The 12,422-nt window shown below is 38.2% G+C and overlaps 1 protein-coding gene across 2 annotated transcripts in view; it reads right to left on the bottom strand.

The window, feature by feature from the left end:
• Window positions 1-12,422, bottom strand: part of IFT81 (intraflagellar transport 81) — an 89,608-nt gene that overhangs the window by 62,097 nt on the left and 15,089 nt on the right. For both annotated transcript variants that reach the window (XR_012677777.1, XM_075178331.1), the window contains exons 5-6: window positions 4,576-4,665; window positions 116-181 (exon numbers count right to left, since the gene is read on the bottom strand). Coding sequence is in view for 1 of the 2 variants with exons in the window: in XM_075178331.1 (XP_075034432.1) it covers window positions 116-181; window positions 4,576-4,665 (156 nt within the window). In the remaining variant the exon portion in view is untranslated. The remainder of the gene's footprint in view (window positions 1-115; window positions 182-4,575; window positions 4,666-12,422) is intronic.

Below are 12,422 nucleotides of genomic sequence, written 5' to 3'. Positions count from 1 at the left end.
GTTACATTTTCACCTCATTTGTTGAAACAGCAACACGCTGGTCCTAATCTGTGTTTGCATTCCCCCAGCCAAAAGTCTTGACATTGAAATGTTACAGTATCAGATTTAGCCTTACCCTTTTTTTAAGACGCTCTACTCTCTTCATTAGCTGATCCTTTTCCTCTTCCATTGCGCTGATGTCCTGGAGACAGGAAAGTATTAATTATACGTGAAAACATATCTTGTTACATTACAAGAGGTTAAACTGTTATGAATGTGCATTGTTGTAAGTCTAAGGCTATTCCTTGTGTCACAATAAAGTCTTGCAAACTTTCTAGACTACTCCATACATAAAATCTATAGGGCTCCTATCTATTGGACTCCTATTTTCTCTATTCTTTTTAGTCTTTAAAATGTATTTATCTCAATGTCTTTACTTGCCCTTTTCATGCCCACATCTCCCACATAGCTAAAGTGAAACAGTACATCTATAACCATTTTTCTTGTGCCACCTAGCAACCGGGACCACCCACCTCCAGAACCCCACCCTCTTCTTTGACTCACACAGCGCTCCCCAGTGACTAAAAGATAAATATTACTAGACTAGACTTACTAGGTGGAGGACATGTGTTTACAGCACATACAACATCTTAACACAGCGAAGCACATTAGTGTATCTGCCATTATTTTTGATCTGTTAGATGTTTAAAAAAGCATAGTTTGTACAGACAATTCACTCCTCAAATTGATCACCATTTGGTGTTTTTTTTTAGGTCCGTTGAACAAGATTTACCTTCCAGTGAACGCAGTGGAGGGCAAAGTAACTTACAACCATAAGCGAGTACAAATCATCAATATGTTTAGTTAGCTAAGACAAATATCAAATTCCCAGTTTCTCCTTTCCTTATTGATGAAAAACATAATAGAGTTTTTAGCAAACTTACATGTGCATAAATTAAAATAATGCACGATACACATACAAATATAATAATTCCAAGAAGCTGCTGAGCGTGGCTTGGCAGCCACAGAACATGCCAGTATTTTTGCTTCAGTCTCTACCAAGCTATATCCGCTTTGACTGGGGCACACTTGGATCTTCTTCAAATTGTCTGGAATGTATACAGTCCTGGGAGTCTGCCTGAATCATACCCAGGAACATTAGGGCGGCTTAGTAAAGGCCTGTGGGGAGATCTACATTACCGCTCTGATGGGCAATAGGTTACAGAAAATAAGGCTTGACGAAAACTTTTTGGCCAAAGGACATCTCAGAATTTATCACCAACATTGAGTAGTACCATGGACATTTATTTCATGATGTTACCTGAAACATCCTGGCACAATTGGAGTGTGACCACATTTATAAATCTAAATCTTGACTAAACTTTGCCCTGATGAGGAATACATGTCACAGGGGTGGACCTACCCACCTACCCTGCTATAAGACGGACTCCACTCAGTTACTGATGTTCTCAGGAGCAAACAGATTCATTAGTGATGGTATTTCCCATTAAATCTCTATTTGGGACCTCCTCGATTGGTTTCTTCAAACCATCTCTCATATGATGAGAGAGCTTGTATTAGATAAAATATACTTATGAATTCAGTTGGGTGGGTTGCTTAGCTCTCTCTATTACTTTTATTTTTAGCTGTCCATGCTCAACATACGCATTAGTGGTTTCAGTTCCCCTCACTGCCCTCCTTGGTAATTTTGTGGTTAGCCGTTTCTGGTTCCTAGAAAAAGCGGTTTCACATATTGCATGCTCAAAGGCTCTTACCTTCAATGAGATTATCAGCATCACCCATTGATGAGATTAACAGCATCTGTAGTGGTGTATTCATGGTCTAATGCTGCTTTGGTGTAACAGCAATTTTTGGATTCTTAGGCTGGGTAAACACTACAGGCTTTTCAGCCGACTATTGGGTCAAGCGAGCGATAAACGATCGTTCAGGTCAATATCACATTAGTGTGTAAGATGAACGATGAACGACAGTCATTCCAAAGTACCGATCATCGTTTCATTTGATTGTTCAGCAGATATATAAATCTCATTCCAACCTCCTTCCACTCATGTATTGTGTATGCATTTAGAAACTTAGCAACCTTTCACTGTGTCTGTGTTAAATGTAGAGAGTGCTGGAGGTGGAATAATTTGTCCATTTGTTCTTAGACTGAATATTTTGTTTCACTCACAGAAGCTAACGAAATTTAGAATAACATTGTGGAAAATCAAAGTTTATTTTTGTGACAGGAATAAATGACAGCACAATATTTATTCAGATGACTACACTGCTCTTGGACCAGATGAAGAGCTCAGATCTGAAGGTAAATCGTGTATAGTGTGTACATATGAAATTGGCAGACTGATTGGAACTTCAGTTATTTGCAAAATCGTTAGTGATAACAAATTGGTTGAAAATTTTTATAGCGTATACCCAGCCTTAGAAATATTGCGACATTGAGGGATAGATTATATATATATATATATATATATATATATATATATATATATATATATATATATCTCTATCTCAATACCTACAACTAAGACACATTCATTGTACAGGTGAGGGGCCATGGTATGTAAAACAAAGCAAACTTCTATAGAATGTCTCTTTGTTTGCACAAGGCAGCAGAAACTAAATTAAGTTGGACATAAGGGAAAAATGGTCCCTATAGACGGGTGCTTTGGATGATGAGGTCTGGGAACAAGCCTTGTTGATCCCTAAAATAGCTCCAGTTACTGATAGAAAAAGACATACATGACTGTCTTACTATCTTAACTTGCTATCCATGCAGAAAATCCTACATGCCTCAAGTTGTTTAAAATGGATGTTAGTAAATATTCTGCATGCAAAAGAAACGTGGAATAGAAGAAGGTTTCACAAACTGTGGCAAGACAAGGATGTTCAAAATGTATGGAGAAGTGTTTACAAAATGTCATAATCACCTGAGTTTAATGTGCCTTATAGGTCGTTAATGGGTACTCTGGGTGAAGTACAGCTCTCAAAATCATATTGGGATCTAATATCAGAGACCCTCTTTTACACCAGGAAAGCTGTAGCATGAAAAGAGGCAACAGTACCTACTAGTGCCACATGGTGCGACATGATAGGCACAAAGGCTGTCCTAGTAAATTTGATAAAATATGGGCTCAATGGGTGAGAAATCCAAGAACTGTCATTTATAAACCCATGCATTTATCACAGATCTAAACTTGAAATCATATTCAGGTCTAGCATACCAGTGTTTCAATCATGTCTATTTATTATTTGGTTCTGGGTCAAATTGTGCCACACTGTGTGCCCATTTGTTACAAGTGGCATCTCTCCTGGCTTGGTTTCAATACATATTATAAATATAAAACTTTGTTCATTGCTGGGAATATATTTGAGGCTTTTTAAGTTCTCTCTTCTTTTCTTTAGACAAATACACTTAGTGTTTGTCATAAATGTAATTATCTGTACGCACTTTTTATTGCACATTTGTCATCAACTGGTATAACTCATGGCTTTTGACGTACCTGTAGTTGTATGTAACTATCCTTTATTTTAATTTGTACACCCCCCACCCTTTTTCTTTTGGCAATACACTGTTTGACTGCCTTATGCTGTCTCCTGTCTCCTCTCCTATCTCTGCGTCTTCAGCCATTAATAATGATAATTGTGGATCTGATGAGATTACAATGGTCTAATTTGTGGATGACACTCTATTCTCAATTATGCAGCCAGTGACATTTCTACCAAATATATGTTCGTTTATATCACAATTAAGAACAAGACTGGCTTTAAAATCAATGACATAGTTATATGTGGTTTATCACTGTAGATACTTTGGGCTACTGCTTTTTAATATGAATATTTTTATAGACCATTATTATTTGCACTTCGGTTAAAACAAACATCAACTGGCATGGGTGTGGCGGACAGGGTACTCACTTACACATCTGGTGGGACTGTCCCATTATCCAATCATTGTGGCGTACTACACTGACCCTTCTCCACCAACGCAGAGCTGTTCATCTCCCCAGAGACTCCGCAATTTTTTTGCTGAACAAAGCTGCCCCATCTATAAGCAAACCAACGGACCGTCTGTCACTCCAGGTTAGTCAAGCTTGTAAACTACTGATAGCCTGAGCTTGGAAAAAAAGACACTTTCCCCTACCAAACTAGAACTGATAAATGAATTATGGTACATCTCGTCCATGGAATATATCACAGCCCTCCTTAACAACACTATTCCCAAATTTCACGAGAGATGGAACCTATGGTACAGATTACAGGGTTGCCCCGTTCTGGGTAGCATGTAAATGAGAACTTTAAGCCCTCCCCATCTCTATATCCCCCCCATTGTACCTCTTCCTTTCCCTCACTTCTAGGCTCTCATTCTAGTCTCCTTTACAATATTATCGGAAAACCTATTTGTTATATTTAAACCCCTTTGATAAGATATAACGTGGAACCAATATTTATGTCATACTGTTTTCTCTAATTGTACTTGTTCTACAATGTAGTCTGTTGAACAAAGTGTGAAAATAAAGAGATTTAAAAAAAAAAAAAAAAATGAATATAAATATAAATATAAGTTGCTGTCATTACCCGTCTAATCTCTGCAGTAGAAAAGCCAGATGATTTTAGTTGCTCACACTCTTTATGAAGGCTTTTGAAGTTCTCCATCAGGTCTTCATACTACAAAGGAAAATATGTGGGGGGTTTTTTATTTACCATGGACTACAGCATAATAACAAAAAAAAAGTGCAAAGGAAAAACAATCAGTTCAAAACTGATAGCCTCGGTTTTAGTTGTCACGATGAACAAGTAATAGAATTTTTTGCTCAATTGTTTTCCTTTTTTTTTTTTTTTAATTCTTCATTTCAACAGTCAACAAATACAGGCAATTGTACAAATCAAGGTACATAATAAGTAACTATTCTACAACCAAGCATTTCCATTTACTGTAAATTGTTAAGCAATATAAGACCCAGAATGTCTTAAACAGATAAAAATATGATAGTAAAATTGGGTACCTAGAATACAAAAAAATGGGGAAGTAGGGTCAAGGAGTGTGTGTGGGATATCCCCCACACACACTCCTTGACCCCACTTCCCCATTTTTTTTTACTACAGGGACAACTAGCAAGGTTATGTAATGAAGCTCCATTTTCATGCCTGGATCTGAGGGGTTTTAAGAGCTCAGAGGGTTTCTGGCACCAGGAAATTAGGACTAAGGGAAAATAAGATATCACCAAGGAATGCCACAGCAGAGATAAGAAATCAAGGCATATTAATCAGTAGAGGAACGTCCTTGAATCAGAGATCCAAACACTTGTCCATATACACTTCAGTATGTAATTTTACTATAGAAGCTAAGTGCCAGACAAGGTTTTTCAGAACTGACATTGTGGGGTGCTGAAAGGTTTTCCAGTGTTTAGCTGTAAGACTATTGGCAGCTGCTAGAATATGATACATTAATTTCTTAAAGTGTTCATTTCACTCTGGGGGAAGGTTGCACATGAGAAAAGTCCAGGGATTTAATTTTATCCCAAAAATGGGACAATGAAGGACACGTCAACCATATGTAGAGAAAAGTACCCCTATGAATGCAGTTCTTCCTGTATTTAGGGTCAGAAGTGGGGAACATCTTGTTTAGTATCTCTGGGTATAATATCCCCTATAATAGATTTTATAGGAAATTTATTTGATTAAAGTGGAGGTGGAGGTCTCTCATCTCTTCCCATTTGCAACTTCTGAATGCATGTCCTAGTGAAACAAGCCGTTCCGAAATTGCAGATAACATAGTGAAATACAGTCTCCTCTACAGCAAATATTCTTTCAGGTCTAGTTACAATAAACATTACTAGCACCTACCCCCACAACTACAAGCACATCCAAAGGTAGATCATTTTTAAAATTTTTAGAACTGCATATACAATTATTGTTTAACATCAGGTTAACTAAATAAACACTTTTTAGACCTTATACAAGCATGAGTTTAAGTGTCGCTGTAGTAGTAGTAGTAGTAGTAGTTTATTTATAACCATGCACATAAGAAAACCACATGCTGCACGACTGTATTGAAATGAGTTTGGAGGCTTTCTGTATAATATAAACTGTAGGCCTGCAGCATGCATTAGAACAAAGTCCATAAATAAATAAAAACTCCTAAAAACAGGGATTTTTTTTTTTACTTCTGTCAACCACACCCTCATTTGAGCGGCAACACAGGTCCGCTTTAGCCTGGTCTATCAACACTGGTGCTCTGGAGCACCAGTAGACAGGCTTCAGAGTCTGTGGTGACATTAAACTGGAAAATCAGCAAAACTAGTAAAACCACAGGCTATGGCTAATGAAAACAAGCAGATCTGAAAGCAGTTTGTCAACAGAAGATTCTCCAATCAGATTCTCTTAATGCCCTGCCTGATATTAGTATGTACTGGCTTTAACTGTCCTTCTCTAACTCCGTTTGTAAAGCACTTACATTTACTCTTAGCAATGTTCTCCTCCTTTGGCATGCCTATTTTCTATGTAAAATGCTGTGAAAATTGATAATGAAACATATGTTTCATTAAATTGGATTATATGCCTTAATGCACAGTTGCAGTTTTTAGATTTACACAGTTTGAGCTACACAAATAAATGACTTGGTACTTTATTTAAAAACAGTTATTGACGTTAAATAACCCTGGCTCTAAATGCCATCCTGTATCAATAAAAGTACTTTTACAGCTCCAGTGTCAGATCTCTCCTGCTGTGGAGAGACCCGAGCAGCACCAAAGGTTTGAGAGTCAGGACCCTGCTACATGGTACTCCAACTAAAGTATTATTTATTGGGAAGGGATTTAGAACAAGGGTTTGTTAAAATGAAACTCTCCTTTAAATTGCTTACTTTTCCATATTAACTTTAAAGGAAAATTATAAGCAACACCAGATCCCTTTCAGTTTCCTCCTATGGAGGACCATCCATAGGAAGGTCTGGCTCTCTAAGTTCAAAATGCAGACGTGATAAGGCACTTTTCCGCTAGGAAACCCAGCGATGTCTCCATATTTGAGCTTTGTTACTCACACTCCTCAACCTGGTGAGTTGGTTTCCTACTCTCTTTTGTCTGCAGATTCAAAGTCATTCCACCAGAACCTTCCCTCTCCATAGCTTCTTCTCTCCAACCCAATTTTGCGTTTAACTCATAAAATCGACCCCAAGTCTCAGCCACCCAACTGCCTGACAACTTTGCAGTCTGGCTCTCTCAATCCCTAACCACTGCCCTACCCACTTCTCATTCTAGTTACTTACTTCCTTGCCGAAGTTCATGTTCTTACACAGCTTTTTACCCATCCCCCCTCAACTTGTCCTTGACCCGTGTCCCCCCCCCCCCCCCCCCCAACAATTCGCCGATATCTACCTCACCTCTTCATTTCTACTGGCACTTTCTCTTCCATTTTCAGACATGTGCTAACCTCTCCTATGCTCAAGAAGCCATCTTTTGACCTTAACTCTATTTCTCTCCTTCTCTTTGCTCCCAAACTACTAGAGAGGCGTGTGTACAACCATGTAACCCACTTACTTTAGTCTCATACTCTCCTTGATCCTCTACAATCATCTGCCATCCTCCCAGTTTTGCTACTCTAGTTTCCCTCATCACTGACATCACACGCTCCCCAGACCCCATGCTTGCTGGGGTCATTCTTGACTCTGCCCTCAGCTTCACTTCACACTATCGTGTTACCTTCATAATCAGAATACACCTCTTTCTCAGGAAATGACCACTCTCTCATTATCTCCCGCCTTGACTGCTGCAACCGCCTCCTATCTGGTCTTCCTCTCTCCAGTCTATCACTGTGCCAATCCCTTCCTAAATGCCCTATGAAGACTCATCTTTCTTCCTTTCCATTCCACATCTGCTGCACTACTTTGCAAATCACTATACTGGTCCTCCATAACTTTCAGAATCTAATTCAAGCTACTCTCCCTCACGAACACCTTCCCGAATACATCTGACCCATCAGAATATGTGATCTGACATACATCAGAAGATACTCTCCCTCTCACCATCATAGACCTACATCTGACCTATGCCTTACCACCTTGCACTTCTGATTCTAGGACTTCATCTGTGCTGCTCCCCACTTACGACACGCCTTATCTCATCTGACCAGACCGATGTTCGATCTTTCAAGCGTGCTCTTAAAATCTATCTCTTCGCTATAGTGACATTACTTCCTCTGGATACTACCAGCTACCAACCCATCGCTCTAGCTCTCTTTTTGTCTCAGCATTACAGTCTTCCTCTAGACTGTAAGTTCTCACAAGCAGAGCCCTCTCTACTCTCCGTCTCATGTCTACATCTACTCAGTCAACCTCATATGTCCTTGTTCTGGTTCTATGTATCATTTGGGGATTTTGTATGTAGAGTTTTGTGGCGCCTTATCACTAGATGATGATGATGATATGCATTAAATTAAATTGCCGTTTATAATATTACAGAGCAAGTAAATCCCCCGTTTATATGTTAAAGGCTGTGCATTACTCATTAGTATATATGAAATAATTGGAGTGCATATACTAAATGAAATATGTCCAACTGTGATATCTCTCCTCTGCATCAGCTGCCATAATAGTGACGAGGTGCTTCTCTTGCCACGCAGACAGAGTGAATGGCAGCCCTGCAGACTTTCACTGCACAAATGCAGTGTGGTTTGGTGGATTCAAACACAGTATCAAACAACCAGTGATGTAACAGAAACTAAAAAGACAAAGGGGTATATTCACTAAACTGCGGGTTTCAAAAAGTTGAGATGTTGCCTATAGCAACCAGATTCTAGTTATCATTTATTTAGTAAGTTCTACAAAATGACAGCTAGAATCTGATCGGTTGCTATAGGCAACATCTCCAATTTTTCAACATGCTGTTCAGTAAATTTACCCCATAGTCTCAGTTGTTTGACCTATATCAGATCTTGTTAGTTTCTAAGAATGTGGGAGCAAATTTAACCATCTGTAATAGAGTGTGAAGATAAAAATGTAACAGAGCAATTGGGCAATACCAGTTTAAAATTCAGCAAGTATTTTACTTTTATGGTGCATACTTTAAAATTAAATTTCTTTAGTGGCCAATGTATGTAAAACAAACTCCTCTGAGAAAAGTAGTTATATATTTAACTGTTTAACATGAAATATGGAGCAAAAATACATATTTTTATCACATTTTTAAAAGCTAGGTATGTTACCTTAATGGACTGACATGGGATGTTCCAACATAAAATGCAAATATGGGATCACATGCACCACAAGATGGCTTCCAAAATAAACACGAGAATGTACAGTTTGCACATAAAACATAATGAAATCTTTACTGTTCGAGCTCCCAGTCTATTCCTACAGCGCTAGGAGAGTAACATTGCTTTGTTTAAATGTCATTTTTGAGGAGGTATTTGGCATTCAAATAGATCTTGTGCTGCATCAGATTGCCATGTGAACAGCATGCTGGGCAGCCTTCCAGGGATCTTGATAATATTCTGCAAATAATAAAAATCAGGACACTCCAAAAGTAATTTCCTGGGAAATGTAAGTTATCAGAAGAGATGGGTGCTGAGCTATAATCACTGAAGTACAGTACAGATAAGTACATATTAAGCATGGTTATGTGCACGATCAGGTCTAAATGAGCTGCGATAATTGGTTATTTAAGAATAATAATTATATAGCAATTATTATTATCTATAATAAATGTTGAAAATGATACCTTATTACACTGAAATAATCTTTCGGTATTTATGGTCCTTATTTTTATTTTTGGAAGCCCACGATTAATTGACTCCATAATGCTAATTATAGTAAACCGAATACCTAAAATCTGCCCTGTAACCTTAAAGTGAGCAGGAAAACATTCTGTTCTGCACAGCCTGCGATTGGAAAGTGCACGCCTGATTTGGTATTAACAGAAACAGAACCCTTGTGGTGGAGAGTAGGCGTAGGGAGGCTGGCGAGTAATACAATTCTTACCAGTTGCAGCCTGTACTTTGACCACTGTAGAACATGCTCCTGTTGTTTTTAAAGATCATGTAAACCGAATTCTTACTCTGATGTTCTCCAACTGTGTTTTCAATGATTTTATAACCTTTTTAGCAACATTTTTCCCATAGTGTTTAACTCTTTACATCAAAGGTGGACAAAATAATGTAATTCTGAAGCAAGTCAGTCAAATCTATGAGCCCTCAGGAACATTTAAGGGGCCAGGACAATGATGCTTCCACTGATGTCAATAGAGACAACTCTCAATATTTAGATGTTAGCAATTATTTTTTAAGTAGCTGGGCTCATGGGATTTGTCAAGCCCTGCACTACATTTTTCAACACAAAAGAAGAGTGTACCGAAAGGTTAAACAAAAATAAGCCATAACTAATGTTTTCTAAATAGACCTGAAATTAACCTGAGATGTGAGGAGATTTCAAAATCAAATTTTCGGACAGAAGTTAATGATTTTAGAGATTGTGATGCATACTAGAATGCACAGAGGAAATTATATTTCACAAACAAAAAACAGCGTCTCAGCAGGAGCTAATATAGCAAGAAGATAGTCAACATTTCAAAGTATATGAAATGTAAAATACAAGTTGGTTCAATATAAAGAGGCATCTTGTAATATCGGTCTTCCAAACCCTTTGATAATGTACTTTTCTTTTCAAAATGTTCGTTGCCCTAGCTCAGGTCTGGCCAACCTGTGGCTCTATCGGTTTTGTGAAACTACAAGTCCCAGCATCGCTTGCCAGCTATTGGCTGGCTATCTACTGGCAAAACATAGGGGGCTTGTAGTTTCACCAAACCAGGAAATCCACAGGTTGGGCAGGCTTGCCCTAGGTAGAGTACTTTGTAGTTTGGATGTCCTCATTTTTCAAATAGTGAAATCAACATCATCAGCTATTTATAAAGTGCCACTAATTCTGCATCGCTGTACAGAGAACTCACTCACATCAGTCCCTGCCCCATTGGAGCTTACAGTCTAAATTCCCTAACTAACACACTCACACACTCACGTATCTACCTGTGCATCAAGATGCCAGAGAAAGACAGAGTCCCAAGTCTAGGTTATTTGTTGGAAAAAAGCACATGACATCATACAATGGTAACAGCATCAGATGTTTGGTTTTATTTTCTAACCTGCACTAAAAAAAATGATGGAAGCCAACTGGATGATATAGGTAACACCACCATTTTACCTTTGCAATAGTTTTCATATAACATCCACCAAAATATCCCTGCATAGACTATAGCAGAAATGCTTCAACACATATAAACTCCTCCTTGTTCCCAATAATTACTTGTAATACACTTTGTTTGTAGATGAATTTTCAGAGCTCTGCCACAATCATCATCATAGGGGATTGTCTACTGGGCTCCGGATCCCTCTGAAACGCAAGTCCCTCCGAGACAAGATTTTGATTACAATTAACACATTTTGTTACTCATGTACCTATCCATTTAATCTATCCTTCATCTATGTGAAAATACATGCTTAGTGTCAGCCAGACCAGACAGGTTTGACATCACCTAGCTATGTAAGACACCTGTCTATATTCTATAGACAGGGTTAATGTACTGGACCGTTGTGAAGTGCCCTCATACTGCCTGCTGAAGGATCACCTATTCAAAACCTGCAGCAGGAGGACATGGAAAGGGTTAACCCAACATATTTGTACTTACAGAGCCATGCAATAGTACAAACATCTTATTTTTTATTATTTGATATATTTGATCTATTGGAGGCTTTTATTTCCTTCCAGAGCTCTGCCTTCTATATACTCCCTTGTTAAATGAAATGTTCACCCTGCCCAGATTCCTAGGAATTGTTATGTCCTAATATCAGTTCTCCTTTCAGATGTTTACACAGGACAATAGCTAAGCACTGAATGTAAACATATCTTCTATTAAATAATTGGTTGAGAAGCTGCCTTGAAATGATTTATGTCACTAGTAAAGATATAAGTAAAGTGAAGTTTAATGAAATATACTTGACAGAATAGTAGATTAAGCACTGAGGAGCTTATTAATTAGATCGTTTTTACACATGTGAGAAATATCAAACTGCCCTATAAAAATGTGTTTGCTCCATTATGGATCACACTGATGAAACGCGTAGAGGGAAGTGGTCATTGTATGAAAATCTGTTGTTGTGCCGGATACTAAACGGAGACACTTGGAGGAGAATCAGTGCTCCATTGTTATAAGTCTATGTACATCAATATCTGATACGTGTGAAATGTTAAAACTTTTAATATTGTTTTTAATGCTACTGCACCACGGAAGCGCCCACGTCTATTTGAATTTCTAGATCTGTGCCTTTTTTCCGTGGAGATCTGGTATGTGAAAGGAAGGGCAGGTGGATCACAATCTACTTGATGCAAAACATTATAAACTTGGTGTTGAAAGCTAAAGACTGAAGGACTTTTACAA

This window comes from Mixophyes fleayi, chromosome 1 (genome assembly GCF_038048845.1).
Source record: "Mixophyes fleayi isolate aMixFle1 chromosome 1, aMixFle1.hap1, whole genome shotgun sequence".
Taxonomy (NCBI): Eukaryota; Metazoa; Chordata; class Amphibia; order Anura; family Limnodynastidae; genus Mixophyes; species Mixophyes fleayi.
The sequence above is the reverse complement of the archived record's forward strand: the minus strand, read 5'-3'. Positions and strand labels throughout refer to the sequence as shown.